General features: G+C 39.6%; 1 protein-coding gene across 5 annotated transcripts in view; it reads right to left on the bottom strand.

Annotated features, from left to right (window-relative positions):
• Window positions 1–22,980, bottom strand: part of PPP2R5E (protein phosphatase 2 regulatory subunit B'epsilon) — a 179,174-nt gene that overhangs the window by 75,629 nt on the left and 80,565 nt on the right. For 4 of the 5 annotated variants that reach the window (XM_023232002.2, XM_023232016.2, XM_023232005.2 and 1 more), the window contains exon 3: window positions 8,018–8,214. The exons of the other annotated variant lie outside the window; for it this stretch is intronic. In XM_023232002.2, coding sequence (XP_023087770.1) covers window positions 8,018–8,214 — 197 coding nt within the window. The remainder of the gene's footprint in view (window positions 1–8,017; window positions 8,215–22,980) is intronic. 5 annotated transcript variants of the gene reach the window in all.

Genomic DNA, 22,980 nt, shown 5'->3' with positions numbered 1-22,980 from the left:
TCTAAAAAGCAAAAACGGACATACCTTAATTTAAAAATACTTCATTGCTAAAAAATGCTAACAATCATCTGAACCTTCAGCGAGTTGCAATCTTTTTTGCTGGTGGAGGGTCTTGCCTTCATGTTGATGGCTGCTGACTCATCATAGTGGTGGTTGCTGAAGGCTGAGGTGGCTGTGGCAATTTCTTAAAATAAGATGACAATGAGGCCGGGCATGGTGGCTCACGCCTGTAATCCCAGCACTTTGGGAGGCCGAGGTGGGCAGATCACAAGGTGAGGAGTTCAAGACCAGCCTGGCCAACATGGTGAAACCCCATCTCTACTAAAATACAAAAATTAGCTGAGCGTGGTGGTGAGCACCCGTAATCCCAGCTACTCGGGAGGCTAAGGCAGGAGAATCGCTTGAATCCAGGATGTGGAGCTTGCAGTGAGTGGAGATTGTGCCACTGCACTCCAGCCTGGGCAACAGAGTAAGACTCTTGTCTCAAAAAAAAAAAAGACAATGAAGTTTGTGGCTTTGATTGACTCTTCCTTTCATGAAAGATTTATCTGTAGCATGTGATACTGTCTGACAGCATTTTATCCACAATGGAACTTCTTTTAAAATTGGAGTCAATCCTCTCAAACCCTGCCACTGCTTGATCAACTAAGTTTATGTAATGTTCTAAATCCTTTGTTGTCATTTCAATATTGTTCACAGCATTTTCAGGAGTTGATTCCCTCTCAAGATACCACTCTCTTTGCTTATCCATAAGAAGCAACTTCTCATTCGTTGAGGACTGATCATGAGATTGCAGCAATTCAGTCAAATCTTCAGGCTCCACTTCTCATTCTCGTTCTCTTGCTATTCCCATCACATCTGCAGCTATTCTCTCTATTGAAGTCGAACCTCTCAAGGTCATCCATGAGGGTTGGAATCAATCCCTTCCAAACTCCTGTTAATGCTGACATTTTGACTTCCTCCTGTGAATCACAAAGGTTCCAAATGGCATCTTGGAAAGAATGGTGAATCCTTTTCAGAAGGTTTTCGATTTGTTTTGCCCAGATCCATCAAAGGAATTACTATCTATGGCAGCTACAGCCTTAAGAAATGAATTTCTTAAATAATAAGACTTGAAAATCAGAATTACTCCTTGACCCATGAGCTGAAGACTGGATGGTGTGTCAGCAGGCATGAAAACATTTGGCCGGGTGCGGTGGCTCACGCCTGTAATCCCAGCACTTTGGGAAGCAGGCTGAGGCAGGCGGATCACGAGGTCAGGAAATCGAGACCATCCTGGCTAACATGGTGAAACCCTGTCTCTACTAAAAATACAAAAAATTAGCTGGGTGTGGTGGTGGGCGCCTGTAGTCCCAGCTACTCAGGAGGCTGAGGCAGGAGAATGGTGTGAACCTGGGAGACGGAGCTTGCAGTGAGCGGAGATCGTGCCACTGCACTCCAGCCTGGGCAATAGAATGAGACTCCGTCTTGAAAAACAAAAAAAGGAAAGGACAGGACAGAACAGGACAGGACAGGACAGGACAGGACAGGACAGGACAGGAAAGGAAAGGAAAGGAAAGGAAAGGAAAGGAAAGGAAAGGAAAGGAAAGGAAAGCTCTTGGGTAACCAGGTGGATAGTCAATGAGTAGTAATATTTTGGGGAAAAACAAAAACAAAATGTTTTTCTGAGCAGTGGGCCTCAACAGTGAATACAGAATATTTGGTAGACCATGCATAAACAGAGGTGTTGCCATCTAGGCTTTGCTGTTCCATTTACAGAGCATAGGCAGGGTGGATTTACGTGGTTGTTAGACACCCTAAGATTTTCAGAATGGTAAATGAGCACTGGCTTCAACTTAAGTCACACCAGCAGCATAAGTTCCTAACAAGAGAGTCAGCCTGATCCTAGCTTTGGCACTGATTTCTCCTCTGCAGCTGTAAAAGTCACAGATGGCAACATCTTCTAATAGATCGTCATTTCACCTACATTGAAACTCTGTTGTTTGTGTAGCCACCTTCATCAATGTCTCAGCTAAATCTTCTGGAAAACTTGCTGCAGCTGCAGCTTCTACAACAGCACTTGGTGCTTCACCTTGTACTTTTACGTTAGAGAGATGGCTATTTTCCTTAAACCTCATAAGCCAACCAAGCTCTGCTACTGTCCAACTTTTCTTCTGCAGCTTCCTCAACTCTCTCAGCCTTTATACAATTGAAGAGAGCCAAGGCCTTGCTCTGGGTTAGGCTTTGGCATAAGGAATGTTGTGGCTGGTTTGATGTTTTATCCAGACCACTGAAACTTTCTCAATTATCAGCAACAAGGTTGTTTTACTGTCTTATCATTCATGTGTTCACTGGAGTAGCAATTTTAATTTCCTGCAAGAACTTTACCTTTAAATTCACAACTTGTCTAACTGATGCAAGAGGCCTAGCTTTTGGTCTGTTTCAGTTTTTGGCATGCCTTCCTCACTAAGCTAAACCATTTCTAGCTTTTGATTTAAAATGAGAGACATGTGACTCTTCCTTTCACTGGAACACTCAAAGGCCATTATAGGGTTATTAATTGGCCTAATTTCAATACTGTTGCGTCTCGGGGAATAGGGAGGTATGAGAAGAGGGACAGAAGCTGAGAAACAGCCGCTCAGCGGAGCAGTCAGAACACATACAACATTTATCGATTAAGTCTGCTGTAGGGGCCCATTTCATAGTGTCCCAAAGCAATTAAAATAGCAGCTTCAAAGATCTCTCATCACAGATCACTAAAACAGATACAGCAACAATGCAAAAGTTTGCAATATTGCAAGAATTATCAATCTATGGCACAGAGATATGAAAGGGGCATATGTTGTTGGAAAATATGGCACCGACAGTTTTGTTCCACACAAGGTTGCCACAAACCTTCAATCTGTTTGAGCGCAGTGACTCACACCTATAATCCCAGCACTTTGGGAGGCCAAGGTGGGTGGATCACGAGGTCAGGAATTCAAGACCAGCCTGACCAACACAGTAAAACCCCATCTCTACTAAAAATACAAAAATAAGGCAGGTGTGGTGGCGCCTGCCTATAATCCCAGCTACTCAGGAGGCTGAGGCAGGAGAATTGCTTAAACTCGAGAGGCGGAGGTTGCAGTGAGCTGAGATTGCATCACTGCACTCCAGCCCAGGTGACAAAGCGAGACTTCACCTCAAAAAAAGAAAAAAAAAGCAACCCCCCAATATCTGTGAAGGGCAATAAAATGAGGTGTGCATGTGATTTGTTTACACCCATAAGAGTTGTTTTTCTGTCCCAATTCTAGTAGTCTGTAGGTGGTATCAAGACTTCATTTAAATGTTAAAAATGGTTTCCACAACACATAGATTGTTTTTATCTGTTACTCTTTTCTTCCCCTAACAGGAATACCAGTTCTCAAAGTACAAGTCCCATCAAGTTGGATCAAAAGCTAATGCTGATACCATAACATGCCATTATACGTCATTACTCATCCTGGTTTGCAAAACCCATCTACCGCTTCATTAATATTTCATAAAAAACACTACCATTTCCCTCACTAATTCTAGTGAAGTGATTTTGTTTTACAGTAACATGAAAGAGAAATCGTTGGGGACAGCGAATTACCCAACAGGCAGGATCGTCTTGGAATTAGAGAACTTAAGAATCACTGTAGCAATGGAATAAAACACATCTCACTGACGGAGTATTTTAAGCACAAAGAGTTAACAGTGGGTTCCACAAACAATTGTAAAATCAAGTATCTAATAAAATCATTGAAATGTAAAAAAAAAAAATTTATTGAATACTTGCCACATGTTAGAGACTGTTTTAAAACTTTTACAAATATTTGTCGCTAATCCTCACGAAATCCCCCAAAGGCAGGTATTACACAAATTAGGAAAGTGAGCAGTGCCAAGCTGTATATATACAATGGGCATAGAGGTGGCAAAATAGAAGGGAATGAGAGCACCAACTGGGACGTGGTTTCAGTTTTCCTTACAGAACAGTAAGCACACATTCTCTGGACTGTGTATGTATGTGAGGTGCTGAGTACCCTGATATGCAAACAAAAGCTTATGCTTAGGTGGAACATTTACAGAGGGGTTGGGAAAACTATGGCTATCCTCTCCCCACCCTATATACCTCTTAGCACCACACAAAAATGGAGGACCCCAAAGTTAAAGTAACTTGCTCACATTGATATAGCAAGTATGGCCAGAGCTGGCATTTGAACCCAGGTCTGTAAGGTTCCAAAGACTTGTCTTTTTCTTTCTTTCTTTCTTTTGAGATGGAGTCTTGCTCTGTTGCCCAGGCTGGAACACAGTGGCACGATCTCAGCTCACTGCAACCTCCACCACCCAGGTTCAAGTGATTCTCCTGCCTCAGCCTCCCATGTAGCTGGGATTACAGGCATGTGCCACCATGCCGGGCTAATTTTTGTATTTTTAGTACAGACAGGGTTTCACCATGTTGGACAGGCTGGTCTCAAACTCCTGGCCTCAAGTGATCCACGCATCTCGGCCTCCCAAAGTGCTAGGCTTACAGGCGTGAGCCACCACACCCAGCGCCTTGTCTCTTTCTACTCTATCATCATATCCCCTTTTCTGTAAATGCTCCAGAGTGTGTAAGTACCATATATAATTAGTAGCTAACAATTTCAGAAATCACCAAATATGAAAAATAAGTTATACTTCTAAGAAGGCTAAACTACCATCTAGAATTTTCTAATGCGCTAGAACAGCATTTACACTAACAGATTCAATGCCTCCTAAGGTAAAGCTCTAGTGTATTTTAAAACACATACAAATGGGAGTCTCTTTTTTTGCCTGGAGAACAGGGAGGAAAAGAGCGAAAAGAGGGGAGGTCTCCCGTAGGAGACCAAAGCTGGTTTAAGACCAAGCTGGTCCATATGAATCACAGAATTTTTGGATTATGCTAAACAGTTTAAAATCTGGGTATAATCCAATGACATCCAATATCTTAATCATAATTTGAGAGACTGAAATGCCTACATTTTAAGGAGGAATTCATTCATTTAATAAATTTCAAGAAGACCTGGGCTAGGTAGGAAGTATTAGGGATGCCACAGACATGTGTAGGACACAGTTCCTTCTTGGGAGTGCTTACATCTAATTAGAAAAATCAGATAAATATGTGAAAAGACAAAAAAAAAAAGTAGCAAATGAACAAATTCCCAAAATGGTGAGTTGCCAAGAAGCAGACAAACTGAAGGAAGGAAAAGGCACTGTGTGTTTTCAGGAAACAAAAGTAGCACTTTAAGTCATCCCTTGAAGGGAAAATGAGAATTAAAACTAGAGGTGAGGGAGTGGGGAATACGTCAAAGTCCAGAAACAGGGAAATAAAGAAAGGCTATTTAAATCAAATCAATACCAAATGCTGGTGAGGATGTGGAGCAGCAGAAATTCTCATTCACTGCTGGTAGGAATGCAAAATAGTACCACTACCCTGGAAGACAGTTTGGCAGTTTCTTATAAAACTAAACACACTCATTACCTATAACAAGTAATAAAAGTAAATGCAAAGTAAAAATAACTAAACGTACTCTTACCATACAATACATACAGCAATCACACTCCTTGGTATTTACTCGAAGGAGCTGAAATCTTACGTTCATTAAAAAACTTGTACACGGATATTTATATTAGCTTTATTCATAATTGCCAAAACTGGGAAGCAACTAAAATGTCCTTCAGTAGGTGAACGGATAAACTATGGTACATTCAACCAATAAAATGTTATTCAACACTAAACTAAATGAGCTATCAAGTCTTGAAAAGACATGAAGGAACCTTTAGTGCATATCACTAAGTAAAAGAAGCCCATCTGAAAAGAGTACATGTTGTGTGATTCCAACTATATGACAGTCTGGAAAAAGCAAAATTATGGAGACAGTAAAAAGATCAGTGGTTGCTAGGGAGTTGAAGGTGGTGGGTGATGAAGAAGTGGAGCACAGAGGATTTTCAGGGCAGTGATGTATGGTACGTAGGGTACTATAATGGTGAATACATATCATTACACATTTGTCTAAACTCACAGAATGTCCAACACCAGGAATGAGCCCTAATGTGAACTACGAACTCTGGGTGATAATGATGTGTCAGTGTAGGATCATCAATTGTAACAAACGTACCACTCCGGTGGGAGTAGGGGGGAGGTGTTGATAATGGGGGAGGCTGTGCTTGTGTACGGACAGGGGCATATGAGAAATCTCTGTACTTTCCTCTCAATTGTGATGTGAACCTAAAACTGCTCTTAAAAAAATTAAATTTTCAAAAATAAATATACAGATGTCCTCATAGAAAGGCAAACTGATGTGTGTATAAGGATATTCATAGAGTACTGCTTAAATATGGTACATTCACATAATAAATATTATGCAGCTATAAAAAGAATGTGGGAACTTTATATGTACTGAAATACATATTGCTAAGCGAAAAAAGCAAGGTACAGAAAATGTGTAGTGTGCCACCATTTGTGTGCTTACAAAAAATATTTATACATATGTTTGCATATACTTATATATTCACGAACTATCCATAGAAAGATACAGAAGAAAGTCATAACCGATACCTCTGTTGGCTGATGATACAGGTAGGCTAAAACCAGGGACTGTGCTCTGCAGAAGGCAGGTAGACTAGAGAAGATCCTCTGCATCAAATTAAGAGGTTTAGATAGCATGCAAACTCAAGAGCAAGGTTTCTCAACAGTGGCACTTGTGACATTTGGGGCCAGGAATTCTTTATTATGGGAGCCACTCTATACATTGTAAAATATTTAGCAGTATCTCTGGCCTCTCCCACTAGATGCTGGTAGTACTCTCCTCCCACATCTAGTTGTGACTATCAAAAATGTCTCTAGACATTGACAAATGTCCCCTGTAAGGCAAACATCACCCCTGGTTGAGAAGCACTGCTCAAGAGCCACACGGTCACCTTCAACCTACAAAACATTCTAGTGCTACATTCCTGTAAATTAACAACAAATCCAATACACATGCAGATATAGATCTGAGGAATATATTAGGCATCGTTTTCACATGACCTTCATATATCAGTCACAGTTTCTCACACTGAGATCATTCAAGTCCCTTTGCAAATCTGAACTATCATTTGTAAACATATCTACTCCATCACAAAAGTCTCTTTTCTGCATTGGTTGAATACAAATGATAAGGAACTAAATACAAAAGCCAGGCAGATATTCAGCAGTACACAGAGAGTGTGCCAGATCCTGCAATGGGCTCCTGAATGATGCATCGACCTTAAGGGATCTCTGTGGCTATTTCACCAGTCAGAAGACTAGCCTCCCCACCCTGCAAAGTCCATCCCCAAATAGCATGTACTCTCCAGCTCCAAGATCTTCTGGGATGCCAAGGAAGGCAACGCTCCCCCAGAAATCTATCAGAAAAATCACATTTTGGCTCAGCTTTTGAAAAACTAAAATAATTGTTCACACAATAAGAACGTAATTACTCACATTATGTTAATAATGTTTTTTCTTATAACTCCTAATGACCACACAAAATCTAAGACACTATTCAAAAGTCATGAAAGGTATCAACCCTGACTTCAAGGAGATTTTTATCAAGAGAAGGGTTAGTCAAGAGAGGCTTAATTTTATTAAGCATAAAGCCATTTCTAATACACCACAATGAATAAGATTAAAAAAAAAAAACGATATCCAACAGGCTTGAATATTTTTCAAACACGGATCTAAGACTTTTGTTATTTTCCTGTGTCTTTTCTTTTGCCAAAGCCAGAAATCCAATAATACCCTGGCAATCTTGGCTTCATATGTTGAAGTAATTCATTGCTTCAGCACTGTCGTAGTTGAAAGTTCTGGATTTCGTTCTCATGAAATCATGCTCTTCAAATTCTAGCACTGTGCCGACTACTTTTGCTTAGCTCTCCAAAGGTTGGCTCTCATTTGTGGAGTTGACCTCCAATGACCTCACTCTTGCAATATATACACCTGTGAGTCACTATGGAAGATGCTTAAAAGTGTCCGCGGAGAAAAAAAGAAACTCACCATTCTAACTACTTCAGGGTAAGTCTGCTCTGTCAAACAGCCTCTGCTTATTGTAATGTAGTCCACCAGTTCATTAAGAGTGGAGCGCTTGTATTCTTTCATTTTAAGATCAGATAGCGTGTCCATGAAGTCAAAAATGACACAGCACTGCTGAAGTTTCTTTAGGAACAGTTCAGGCTGCTCTGAGGATGGAACGTCTAAGAAAAAAAAAGGAAATGGTGTAAGTCTGTCATCAATTTCCAGGTAACAGGAATTCTCTGTGAAAGTTACTTCAAAGGCAAGCTCAAAAAAAATAAGAATTCACATGACAACAGTGTTCTTTTTCACAGTTACACATGGTTGGGAGGGGATACCGTATCTACTACTTCAGTGACCTTGTCTTTGAAAACTACATTGTACCAACAAAATTGACTGTATTTTCTATTCTACAACCAAGGATTGACCAAAATCCCAAAACACTTTACAAGGTTGAAGCAAATTTAACCAAAAATACCCCAATGTCAATACCTTTAAATCTAAAAACACTGAAAAAGGTCAAACCTTCCCTTATAAGAAAGCTTTCGCTGTTGGTTTAAATTAGTTTTACTAAAAAATTTCAAAGCAGAAATGTCAGTTGATTCATTTTAATTTCATGCTGACATCCTTGGTATTTAAAGCTATTGTTGTGTGTCTGTATTTTTTTGTTTTGTTTTGGCTTGAGCTGTATGAAGTTTCTTTGTGAAAGAAACCTGAAAAATCTACAAAATGAAACAATACCAACTCTCAAAAAGAGCACACCAGTAATAGGAAAATAAGAGTAAATGCCACATAAATCTACATTCTCTTTTTACCCATCTTCTTGTACTGTGAGAGAAAACCACTAACATCTTATATTAATATGTTCCCAGAATGGACATCTGCTCTTTTCCCACAAACAGCAGGTCAGACATTTGGCTTGGTGTTGTTTCTAAAAAAATATGTAGAAATTTTAGGTTAGTTGAAATTCCCCAGCCAGAAAGGAGCCTGATCTACAGTTGGACTTCAAATATACCAACTAAGCTGTAGACAGCCTATTCCCTCCTATCTTCTTTCCAATATTTTATGCCCCCAAACCAGAGCTTCCCTGGAAAAGCAATGAAAACTATAACCAGGGTAGGCTCTGCTGCCTTCATCCAAGGTGATTAGCTCATTAATCCTCAGAACATCCTTAGAAAGAAGGTGGCATTATTCTCCATTTTTCACACACACACACAAAATAGAGACAATCACTGAGGTCCCCCTATGAATGGGTTACAGAGCTGGGCAAAGTGCCCAGGTCTCTAACCATACTCCCATGTTCCTTTTGTACTAATCAAGAAGGACCTTAACAGTATGTAGTCACTTGCAATCATCCTCAGTGGCCAGTCTTCTGGTAAATGCTTTAGATGGACTCCTGGCTTGGGCTGCCTGCTCCCTGGCGAGGCAGGCAACAGCATACAGCACCCCGCTTAAAGCCACCAGCAGCAGAAAGTGAAGGCCAGCCTCATTTTCCCAGGATCCACCAGGCTCCTCTCTACAACCTTCTACCCCGCCTTACACCCCACAACTCAAATGCCAGCACGGCTACCCAGGACCTCACAAGCAATTCCCGTGAAACACTGCCAGTTCAGTAAACCTAGATGAGAGTAGATAGGACACCTAAATACATAAGCTTTCTCTACCAGACATTAGAGAACAAGAAGCAGTCCATATTTTTGAAGGTATAGCATCACTGCTACTCTCAGCAAAAACCAGCAGTGAATTTAGAAATTATTAACCAGTGAGTTTCCCTTCCCCCATCACTCCTAGGTCCCCAAAAGCACAATGTATCTTGCAGTTATGATATAGGTTTTATCCTATGCCCCCCAACATTTAATCGGTTTTAAAATATTTAGCCTTAGACTATAAGAACTAAATTCAGTCAGACCAAACTCTCTAAGTGCTACCTGCTTTAGGCGTTTAAAATAAATAAATAAAAACAAAATAAGGCTGCTTAAGCACAGGACCATCATGGTTAATTACTAAAATTTTTTGAGATCGAAATCAGACCCCAGACCTAGCAACCAAATGGGAATACTGATGCTGCAAAAGGGGCAAGAAAAAGCTTTTGGTTTTTTTTTGTTTTTTTGAGATGAAGTCTCGTTCTGTCACCCAGGCTGCAGTGCAGTGGTTGCTCACTGCAACCTGCGCCTCCAGGGCTCAAGCAATTCTCCTGTCTCAGCCTCCTGAGTAGCTGGGCTTACAGGTGCCCACCACCACACCCAGCTAATTTTTGTATTTTTAGTAGAGACAGGGTTTTGCCATGTTGGCCAGGCTGGTCTCGAACTCCTGACCTCAGGTGATCTGCCCACTTCGGCCTCCCAAAGTGTTGGGATTACAGGCGTGAGCCACCGCCCTGGCCAAGAAAAAGCTTATTAATGTAGCATTCATTACAGGTCAAAATCTTCAGGGAAATTTTAATTAATTCAATTTTTGATATAGTGACTTTAATAAAGTCTAAAAATCAGACTATTTACCTGGAGAACTCCTTAACACCGCACATATAAATCATAAAAGCATCTATGAATTGTAGCCTTTCCTCCAAAAGTACATCATCATTTAAGCAGTGACAACAACAATTAATATTTGTGGTCACTGCAATAGTACTCAAGAGATTCGCATACTTAGCAGTTCAAAAAATTCAGGCAGTTAACAGTCCTGCTTTTTAATGTTAGGCAGTTGAAATTTATTCTTTATTTGTGCAAATTGATATAATATCATAGACAAATGTAAAAAAGACTATCCACCTGTCCAGCAGAATAAGGATAATAACTCATATTTATTGAATATACTGGATACATTTATTGGGCACTTTGTCTAAGCACTTATACGTATTATATCTCCTTTAATCCCTTCAATGGCCTTCTGCAGTAGGTACTATTTCTAATTTTACAAATGAGTAAACCGAAACACAGATCCAGTGACTTGCCCATAGTTACACAGTTAATAAGCAGCGGAGACAGGATTCAAACCCAAGTGGACTGGCTCCAGAGCCTAGACCCTTCACCACTGTGCAATGTACTGTTGCAGTGTTTCACTGAAACACAGTGAAAGACTAGAGTAACACCCTATTCCAGAACACAGCGTGTGTGCAAAGACAGAAGAGGAGGAAGAAAGCAGACAAAATGAACAAATGACTCCCCATTCATAAAGTATCATGCTACCCCCCTTCCCTATCTCCCCTCTAGCTCATGCCCCAAGGATTCACACATAGAGCAAAAGGTGTGATTTGTCCTTTATCATAGACTAAATTCTTTCTAAAATGACCTACCTTCATTAAATTAAAAAACTTACACAGTCAAGATGAACCAAAAGGGGGTTCTTGAAGAGGAATTCCCTTATGGTAACAATTCAGGAAAGTTTTATACATGTTGAAGGATGACCAGTCCAAACAAGAGGTTCTTCCTGTAATGTCTGGGCCTCAGACTGTCCCACATAGTAAAACTGCTCCCAACCTCCTCCCTCATCTACCTAGTTGCAGGGGAGTGTGAAAAGGTAGAATGGGAGAAGGCAGGACAGGCCAGAGATCAGAGAAGGAACAATCTCTGAGTAGTGCAGAAGGTTTCCACTATATAAGAAAAGTTTGGTGTCTATGTAAGCAGTCCCCGAAGTAGATCCAAATATTCTTTTTAAAGAAACAGTTATTAAAAGGTTTGCTTATGAAGCCATAAAGAGAATCTCATAAAAAACAAAAAGATATCATAAAGGCAAGAATTCTGACCACAATACAGTAACACTAGATTTTAACAAGTCAAAGCTACCCACCTCCAAAATCCAAGTCACCTGGAAATCTAAAAACTTCAGAAGTCAAGATTGAAGAAAAAAACAAATTATAGTCATTAAGAAATAAATGTGAATTAGGAAAATGAAAGGTCATCTTAGAACCCCAAAGCAGACCAGGCAGTGGATGCTTCTGTCATCTATCTTCCAGTGAAAACCTCTGGCCAGCAGAGGCCATCCCTGCTCCCAGGAAAGGGATCCCACAGAAGCACAGCCATAAATAATGAGCAATCAATAAGCGATTATGTAATACTGTGAAGGTCACTGGCACAATGACTCCTCCATCCAAGGTTAGTATGTGTTCAAAAGAGAGAATAATTGATCCCATTATCACAGCTTGATAACATCGCATAAGGTCAGATTCCACTGCTCTGGAAGAATTCTTAAAATTAAGTTGGTTTCCAGAATATGTTTCTCCACCAAGAAAAGAATGCAATGACCAGCTAAACTGTATTTCTCACTGTACTGTACTTCTCTTTACTTTTTAGCAGTAGTCATTCTCCCCGTATGTCTTTATATCACCGTCTCCCAGTATTCTCCTATCAATGTTCATCAATAAGCAGGGGAAAATGACTACTCCTACCTCCAAGGTGTTCATTACCTCTGAGTAATTTTTAAATTAATGAGTGTGACATGTAATGGGAAAATGGACATAAAATTCAACATAAAGTGAGGATGCAATCTCAGATTAAGACAAAGATTCTCTTTGTATCTAAAGAAGTCAACAGGATCTATATACAGTTTAGCTCTTGCTGAGGGGCACTCCCCTCACCCTAATCATGATTTAAAGGGAGGGTTGTTTACAATTTGCAGAAGCAGCTCATTCTTCCCTACTAGTCCGCTTCCATCATTCCACCCTATCTAATGTTTGGGGCACAGAATCATGGATCCAATATCACCCCACATTTTCTTCAGGCCTAGCTCATCCAGCACTTTGCAAAGCAAAAAGTAACAAAGGTAGAAGAAATAAAATATGTGCCCAATCTCCTGGGTTTGGTACTCTGGGACTCCAATCAACAAAAGTTGTTAAAAATCAGAACGTTAAATTCACATTTGCAAATACACCAGCCAAGTAAATAAAGGAGGCCCACATCATTATATCTGTTACCCATGATATCATAAAAATAAGGTAAATTGTTTCAAAAAAATAAGTTAATAAAGAAAATGTGGACTGGTAAATTATTTACACATAAACTATTGAAATGCATGTGGAAATAGAGTGAACAAATATTTCTATAAAACGTTCATACGTTTGCATTGGAAGCTAAACTATAACATTACTTGAGCTAATGAACAATATTTATAATATTCAATGAATATCTATAAATTATATTTATATTTCCATTCAAAAGATCTAAAATAAAATTTCTAAAATAAAATTCATCTAAATTAACAATACTTCTTACCTGAAAATGTCCTAAGGTATTAATCACTTAGCCCTTTTACTTCTATTTCTCCAACTTTCACAAAAAATAACAGGACCAGCACACAATAAGAATAGTAAGTATGGCCTCTGATCCCACAGAACTTTCTCTTAAGGTGTATAAATCCTCATCCATGTATTCTCTGTCCTTCACGTGCAACTCTCCATAAACTTCAACAAAATCACTGAGAATTTTACTTGCATAAGACATATGAGTCTATATTTACAGAAAACTAACAGTGTCTCATAGTTCTAGGGAGATGCTTAATACTAAAACATTATCATAAGTAAAACATTATGAAGTAGATTGAGCCATGATAGACTGAAGCTAGGTACACTAAGAAATGTGGTAAAATGCCTAATTGCCTGTCCATGTAGTCTGTCCAAATCATTGCCATCAATCTTACCTCTACCTTTTTGGAGCACGTATTTCAAGAAACCTAAAAATAATCCTATTTTATTAGTAGAATTAAGCTTCCATTATAGGAATTGCTTTTGACACCAGTAACTCACAGATATAACCAACAATATTTACTCAAAACGAGGAGACAACTATAAGCCTTTATAATGAATCAAATAATAAACTTGGACTTCATGTCCTATGAACTGGAGCCAAATATAACATGTTGATCACACAGGATATTTCAATGCACATAAGCAAATAAGAAACTAACCCAGAACCAATCTGTTAACTAAAATAAGCATCAAACACTTGACCATTCCAATTACTTTATTATTGTATTCAAAGAAGTGAGTTCAAAGATGTTTGTTGTTGATGATGGTGGTGATGGTGGTGATGGGATATTTCACTGCTAAGCATTTGTATTTTATAAAAGTGACTCCAGTGATTTCAATATGTGGCTACGGTTAAAAAGCACTGTTTTTAAAGTAAGCACTCTAAAATCCTTCTTTCACTCCCTCCTCCTTTGAAATTCTTTCTCTCCATTATTTAAAGCTAGCAGTGAAAACTTTTAGTTTCCAAGCTAAGGAAGGTCCCTGGAAACATTTACAACAGTGAAAGCATTCTTTCTTGGCCTTGGCTATACTAGGTGAATGTGGAGTTGGCAGCTTTTAGAAATCTTGCCAATCTGTTAGGAAGCTTGAAAAACACTTTGCTGATCATTAGCACACATATTTTTTAAAGGTTCAAAACATGTGTCATAGAATGACTAGCACAGATAGAAGAATGTCAAAAGAATGAAAGGATGAGATCAAGGTGTGGGTACTGACTGAAATTTCCAGGTAAAAAGAACAGAAACAATAATAATCATGAACACTTACTACTATAAACCACTGTACTAAGCTCCTGACACACATTATCCCTTTTAATCCTCAGAATATCTTAGGTGTGGCCACTATTAATATCCCAGTTTTTCAAATGAGAAAACTGATGCCCAGAAAGGATAAGCCATTTGTCCAACATCACACACTAGGAAAGGCTGCAGCTAGTATCTGAACCCCAGTAGCTTACTGCCCCAGCAGTCTTACTGCAGGGGAGGAAAGGAGCATCACAATAACGATGATGATAATGGTGATGATCATACTAAATAACAGCAACTAACCCCCATTAGAGCTGTAGATATACTTCCATTGTTATGACTAGTTATTTAAGAGAAGTTGCAATATAAAAGTAAAAAAAAAAAAAAAAATTGGTTAACTTTTCTATTAAATACAAATGTTCACGTTTTAAAACTTGAAACAGTATAAAATCAGCCTTAAGCTAATGAACAAGTATACACAGGTAAGTTTAAGTTTTAGATAATAACATATTAATTATTCTTCCCAAATTAGACAATCAACATGTATTTATTATTATTGTGTCATGAAGCTCTCCAGTTCCCCTTTCGCAAAAGCTAACAATATGCTCTCCAATTTATAAATAAAAACCAAAGGTCACCACCACTAGTACAGACTAGTATGGCTTCAAGCAGCAAAATCACATGATTCAGGGCTTTCATGTTATTTTGACACAATGATCTAATCAGAAGAAAAAGAAAATACGCTCACATGCACACATACACACATGCACACAGTGATAAATGACACAAAGTGATAAATGTACACAGTGATAAATGACACAGTGTTTCCAACACTGCATGTTATCCGTCATGCTTTATCTTCTAATGCCAAGGTGGTTACTGAAACTTGTCAACACAGGAAAAAATATTTTAAAACTGATCAACTCCTAATTAGAGGTTTAATTATTTTCCTGCCACCAAACTCACCACAGGACAGATGCCACCAAAGGTTCTGACAAAGTCAATGTCTTTATTATTAATTCATTTTCTAAGGGCTTATTTCCAGGGCAGTGATGCCAGGAGGAAAAGAACCGAGGCCTTTTGAATATGAGGAACTCCTGGAGCTTGATAGACTTTACTAAAAAAGAGCTGCAAGAATTATACAGTATTCTACAGTATGCATGTCAGTGGTTCCCTCTTTTGAGGATGTTAGGTGCCAGTAAAATTACAAAAAAAAAAAAAAAGCATTTTGTCCATTTTTCTTCAGGTAAAGGCATTAAAAACATAGCCACCATTTATTTTCACTATAATTTCATAAAAATAAAGCTCCTTTATAATAACAAAAGAAGAGAAAGAACAACCATAGAATAAAAGACAATCCTTCCTTTAAAAAGGAGGGATGGTGCTAGGCACGTTGGCTCCCACACAAAATTCCAGCACTTTGGGAGGCCAAGGTGGGAGGATCATTTAAAAGCCAGGTGTTTGAGACTAGCCTAGGCAACGCAGCGAGATCACGTCTCTACAAAATTAAAAAAAAAAAAAAAAAATGCTGGGCTTGGTGGCATATGTCTGTAGTCCTAGGTACTTGGGAGGCTGATGTGGGAGGATCACTTGATCCCAGGCTGCAGTGAGCCCTAAGTGTGCTACTGTACTCCACCCTGGACAATAGAGTGAGACCTTGTCTCAAAAAGATATAAATAAAGGCCGGGCGCGGTGGCTCAAGCCTGTAATCCCAGCACTTTGGGAGGCCGAGGCGGGTGGATCACGAGATCAGGAGATCGAGACCACAGTGAAACCCCGTCTCTACTAAAAATACAAGAACTAGCAGGGCAAGGTGGCGGGCGCCTGTGGTCCCAGCTACTTGGGAGGCTGAGGCAGGAGAATGGCATGAGCCTGGGAGGCGGAGCTTCCAGTGAGCTGAGATCCGGCCACTGCACTCCAGTCCAGGCAACAGAGTGAGACTCCGCCTCAAAAAATAAATAAATAAATAAATAAATAAATAAATAAATAAATAAATAAAGGAGGGTGGGCAATCATCCCTCATACACAGACACACACACATACACACATAGAGTTGTATATTCTCTCCCTTGACCTTCCTCTCTCTTCTTATTTTTCACCTTTCCCAGTACAGCCAACAACTTTTCCAAGGGCCTGTATTTGGGGATCTCTGAGCCATATTACTTCTTTGTTCCAACATTTTTCTAGAAACACAGAAAACAGAATTCTAGCTGTAATGACAGTACTGATTTCAACTGTATTTTTTTTTTTTTTAGACGGAGTCTCACTCTGTTGCCCAGGCTGGAGTGCAGTGGCGCGATCTTGGCTCACTGCAAGCTCTGCCTCCTGGGTTCACGCCATTCTCCTGCCTCAGCCTCCTGAGTAGCTGGGAATACAGGCACCAGCCACCATGCCCAAGCAATTTTTTGTATTTTTGGTAGAGACGGAGTTTCACCGTGTTAACCAGGATGGTCTCGATCCCCTGACCTCGTGATCCGCCCGCCTTGGCCTCCCAAAGTGCTGGGATTACAGGTGTGAGACACCACGCCGGGCCTTCAACTGTATTTAGATCATCATAAAAGCTGAGAGGATAAATAATACGTTCTGCAATTGTAAAGGAACAGCAGCCATGTGAGTCCTTAAAACTCTTAACACAAAATTCCCATGAAACTGCACATACCTCCATTCAAGCACTTGCTACGTTATACTGCAACTTTTTTTTAACCAGCACTACACCTGCCTTGCACGTTTTAATAAACCATTCGTAGCAGGCATTTTAGAATATAGTAGGTACGTAATGTTAGTTGAGTAAGTAAATTCTACATATTGCATCTTATTTCCCCATGTTTTCATTTTTAAATTATAAGTTTATTTCTCTAGAAATAAAATTAGACTAAAGAATAAAGGAAAAGGCTTGATATAATGTATTTAATAAATTATTTCCTAGTATATTAATAATATCAAGTCATGAAATGCAAATTTTAAAACTAAGATGGTTTTATGGCCAGGCACAGTGGCTCATGCCTGTAATCCCAGCACTTTGAGAGGCCGAGGTGGGCAGATCACCTGAAGTCGGGAGTTCGAGACCAGCCTGACCAACATGGAGAAACCCCATCTCTACTAAAAATACAAAATTAGCCGGGTGTGGTGGCGCGTGCCTGTAATCTCAGCTACTCGGGAGGCTGAGGCAGGAGAATCGCTTGAACCCCGGAGGCGAAGGTTGCGGTGAGCCAAGATGGCGCCATTGCACTCCAGCCTGGACACCAAGAGCAAAACCCTGTCTCGGGAAAAAAAAAAAACTAAGACGGTTTTTTTGTTTTTGTTTTTGTTTTTGAGGCAGAGTCTCTCCCTGTCACCCAGGCTAGAGGCAATGGCACCATCTCTGCTCACTGCAACCTCCGCCTCCTGGGTTCAAGAGATTCTCCTGCCTCAGTCTCTTGAGTAGCTGAGATTACAGGCATGCGCCACCACACCCAGCTAATTTTTGGTATCTTTTAGTAGAGATGGGGTTTAACCACTTTGGCCAGGATGATCTCAAACTCCTGGCCTCGTGATCGCCCACCTTGGCCTCCCGAAGTGCTGGGATTACAGACAAGATGGTTTTTAATGACCCAATATGTATGACTATAAGAAGGAGTGAAATAAGCCAGCTTATCTGAAAGAACCTAACTAAAAAAAAAAAAAAAAAATGTACAGTTCCTCAGTTCCCTGAACTATGTTCCCCTATTAATATCCAGTAAGATAATGTCTCATTTTTTTAACAACTTATTTAAAACTCGGAATTGACTTTTTAAAATAAACAGAATGGTTTATATTCAAGGATCAGAGAAAAATAGGGAAAAAAATTCAAAATGAAGATGAGTATACAACATTAAGTAGTATAATTTGGAAATGCCCTCTACAGCAAAATAACCTGAAAAATTTATCATTTATCATTTATAAATGAAAAATGGGAAGGTCTAGTGCAAAGGGCATGGGCTCCTCTATTCATTCACTCACTCTATCGTTCACTGATTCGCCAAATATTCATTGAACACCCACCAACAGCCAGGGACTACTGCGATAATATAACAAAGAGGAGACAAAAGTCCTGAGCTTTACATTCTAGCAGAAAGAGGCAAATAATAGAAACTAAAAATAATAAACATGGTATAACATGTATACTATGGGGAATAATAGTATGCAGGGCAAGGGGGACTAGGCACACTGGGGTTGAAGGGTACAATGTTAAACAGAGTGTTCACCTGGAAGATGACATTTGAGCAAATACTTGAAGTGGGGTAGTCAGCCGAGGCTGTCTAGGGAAGAGGGTCCAAGGAGGGAAATGGCAAGTGCAAGGTACTCTGGCAGGAAGAAGGCGCATGCTGGTGAATCAGATGATCAGCAAAGAAGTGAATGTGGCTGGAGCTGGAGTGGAAAGTGGGGAAGAAAAGGATAGAAGAAAAGACAAGCGGCTGCAGAAGATCATGCTGGGTCTTGGGAGACACAGTGAAGACTTTGGCCTGGAATCTGGTTCTGAATTAGAATCACACTTTTCCTGTTTACTGACAATGGACAAGCCACTTACTTCTTCTCTGAGCATTAGTTTCCTTGCATGTAAAATTAAGAAAACACACTTTGGCTGGGCACGGTGGCTCACGCCTGTAATCCCAGCACTTTGGAAGGCCGAGGCGGGCCGATTATCTGAGGTCAGGAGTGCGAGACCAGCCTGGCCAACATGGTGAAACCCCATCTTTACTAAAAGTATAAAAATTAGCCAGGCATGGTGGCGTGTGCCTGTAGCCCCAACTACTTGGGAGGCTGAGGCAGGAGAATCACTCAAACCCGGGAGGCAGAGGTTGCAGTGAGGTGAAATTGTGCCACTGCACTCCACCCTGGGTGACAGAGACTCTGCCTCAAAAAAAAAAAAAAAGAAGAAAAAGAAAATGTACTTCACAGGGTTGAGTAAAGATTAAACGAAAAATCACTTCTAGGGTGGAAAGTGCTTTTCACAAAAAAGTCATCATTCATTTGACAAATATTTATCAAGTTATCTATAAATACTGTATGGAATCGATTTCCTATTTCATAACTTATTAAAACTATCTTCTGTGCAGAAATACTTATATTTGCTATTTCTGGCACATCTTCAAAATTATTTTTAAACAATTTATAAAATTTATTCTGAAGGGTTTCTAGAAACATTGAATTTTTGACCGGGCATGGTGGCTCACACCTATAATCCCAGCACTTCGGAAGGCTGAGGCAGGAGGATCGCTTGAGTCAAAGAGTTCGAGACCAACCTGGGCAACATGGTAAAACTCCATCTCTACCAAAAAAACAAACAAACAAAAAAACAACTAACAAAAGATTAGCCAGGCCTGCAGTCTCAGCTACTTAGGAGGCTGAGGTTGGAGGATGGCTCGAGCCAGGAGGCAGAAGTTGCAGTGAGGCATGATCGCACCACTGCACTCCAGCCTAGGTGACACAATAAGACCCCGATTCAAAAAAAAACCTTTTTAAAGACACATTAATTTTTTGTTAAAATTGTATTCTAGTAATATCAAACTTGAATTAAACAAAGGCCATCTATTTAGAACTCTCAAATAACCATAACTTGTCTTCTCTTCTGCACTTGTCTTTTAAGACAAGGAGCAAATCATAAAAGCATAATTTGATAAAAAGGAATTATGGAACAAACTTCCAGGATATGCCTGAGAGTCAGCATCACTGAAGCCCAATTTTCAGTCAGGTTCAGAAGTATGAGAAACAAAAATCTTCAAGAAAAAAGATTATTTTTTATTTATGCCATGCTTATAAGGTAAAGAAATAAGTTAATGGAACTAAAGATTTTCAGCAAGCACATAACATTCAATTGACCTCCCCTCTTCCAAACCCGGCCAAAAAAAATAGCAATAAAAGGAGACATTATTTTCAAGCATTTCAAGGATAAAATGGCCTATCTACTTTCCATTTGTTTTGAAGATTAACGTCAATGCCAATTATTTCAGAATAAAATGAACCTGCAACTATTTTAACAGCCCACTTATCTGTTAATTCACAATTTTTAGTTGATCAAAGTCATCATGAAACTTAAAAAAAGTTATAAAAATCCAAAAAAAAACAACAACAACAACAACAACAGCAAGAGTTAATCCAATGTTGCAATGCCAGCTTAGAGATGCTATTTTTGAACCTCTGTGGGAGTTTTAAAGTATGAGAGCTTAAGCTCCTGAGATTGACACAGGACTGAGTACAGTGGAATAGCTTCTAATCCCAAGAGTAATGCAGAGTGTACATTTATAATTAAAGTCATAATCTCAGCAGTAAAATCCAGGGATGGCATGTAGTACACAGGCATGTAGTACACAGTCCCCTAATTATGAAGCTCTCCCATGCTTCATACAAAGGATACTACTTAATTAATATAGTTAAATACAAATGTAAGCCCACATAAAAGAGTTGAGGAAAACCAAAATTCAAATCTGAAATACCATGCCAAGAGACATGAAACCCATTTCAAAGCTTTATTTCCTAGTGTGTATAAAAGCAAAATTATTCAAGCATAAAACAATAAAGATGGAGAAACTTCCAAGTGTGTACTTATGTACGTATGTGTGTATACGTTCATGTACAGTTTTGAGTATATGACTCCAAAATAAAAACTTGGAGAATAGTAATGCAGAAAGTTTAAAAAGGACAGCGAACATGTCTGGGCAGCTTAACACTTTTGGAACAGAAAAGTATTTTAAAACACTATCGGCCAGGCGCAGTGGCTCACGCCTGTAATCCCAGCACTTTGAGAGGCCGAGGCGGGCAGATCACGAGGTCAGGAGATTGAGACCAACCTGGCTAACACGGTGAAGCCCCGTCTCTACTAAAACCACAAAAAATTAGCGGGGTGTGGTGGTGGACGCCTATAGTCCCAGCTACTCGAGAGGCTGAGACAGGAGAATGGCGTGAACCTGGGAGGTGGAGCTTGCAGTGAGCCGAGATTGGGCCACTGCACTCCAGCCTGGGCAACAGAGCGAGACTCCATCTCAACAAAAAGAAAAAACACTATTTACAACATGTTCCTTCTATGCTGCTGGTTTCCTGGCCACAAAACATCCATCTCCAAGGGTAAGACAGTCACTGAAACCTGAAGATATGCATGCCTACAGTGCAATTCTAAGCACAGCCTTTTTCTGAATCTTGATATAATTCAGCATTCTATGTCTAATATTGCAACCCAGAGTTTAGCTAAACGTGCCACAGAGTAGTACAAACATTTTCTCTTCAGATTATACTGAAAATGACTTTCCCTTTCAGAAAACATATTATATAACTCTATCTTCCACTTAAGGAGCCAGATCACATATGAGAAATAAGAGTTGGCCTTAATAAGTATAATAAAGTTAAAACTAAGCTCAGCAACTAGGTCCACTATCTCAAAAGTCTGTCAGTTATAATTCTGGAAAAACATCACAGAAACGTTTAAGATGTCCAATGAATTCGATTTCTTTCAGCATAATTGGGAACTTGAAAGAAAAATGTAAGCCCATTCTGCATTCCTCCAGATGGTTGAGGTTGTCCTTAGGGTCACACACACCCGGACTTTGAAATCGGGGGACCTGGGTTCCAATCAGGCTCCAGCTGGGCAATTTTGGGCAGTAGAGTGTGACAGCTAAGACAATGGGCTACAGAGTTAGACTGCCTGGAGTCCAAGGTCAGCTTTGCCACTTCCTAGCTGGGAAAGCTTAGGTGAGTCTCTGGCCCTTAGTCTCCTCATCTATAAATGAGGGGATAATAACAGCATCTACCCCCACAGACTTTACTTAAGAATTAAGTGAGTACATAAAAATAAAAACACATAGAAGAGTATCTGGGACACATTTGGTGGTCAGTAAACTTTGGCTGCTCAATTAATGTTGTTAAAAAGCACCATTGGAGCTTTAGTATCTTTTACAAAATGAGCCTAGAAAGAGTAGCTCTGTCACAGTGATAGCTCAAGTGTTTAAGACATAGAATGTTTATTGAATATTTTCCATATTCTAGGCATTGTGTGAAACACAATGCCAGGTTTTTGTTTTTTTTTTTTTCCCCAAAAATGAACAATATAAATTGTTGATACATATAGATCTCCCCTCCCTTTTTGGTATGTCTGGTTGTGTAAAGCATATTTGAAGAAAATAATATTGAGCTTGACCTACTAATACCCAGTGAAATAACTTCAAAATAAAGTTGTAACTTGATTAGAGGAAAGGTAAGATGCTGACTCAATAGGTGAAATGAGTCAGCTGTGAGTACATGCATCAGCAACATGTCAAAACACTGAAGGGTGAAGAGAGTTAGCATTTGGATGGAAGAATGAATGACAGAGCATTTGGGACAGAGAAGCAAGAATGTATGAAGACTGCAACAATCTGAATGAGCACTGCCAAAATAAGGACACCACTTGGGTCTCACACATCAAGGCTTCCTCTTATATAATCAGGTTTATGCTAAGTGTGCAAAGGAAATAAAAA

Source organism: Piliocolobus tephrosceles, chromosome 6 (assembly GCF_002776525.5).
Source record: "Piliocolobus tephrosceles isolate RC106 chromosome 6, ASM277652v3, whole genome shotgun sequence".
In the NCBI taxonomy this organism is placed as follows: domain Eukaryota; kingdom Metazoa; phylum Chordata; class Mammalia; order Primates; family Cercopithecidae; genus Piliocolobus; species Piliocolobus tephrosceles.
The sequence above is the reverse complement of the archived record's forward strand: the minus strand, read 5'-3'. Positions and strand labels throughout refer to the sequence as shown.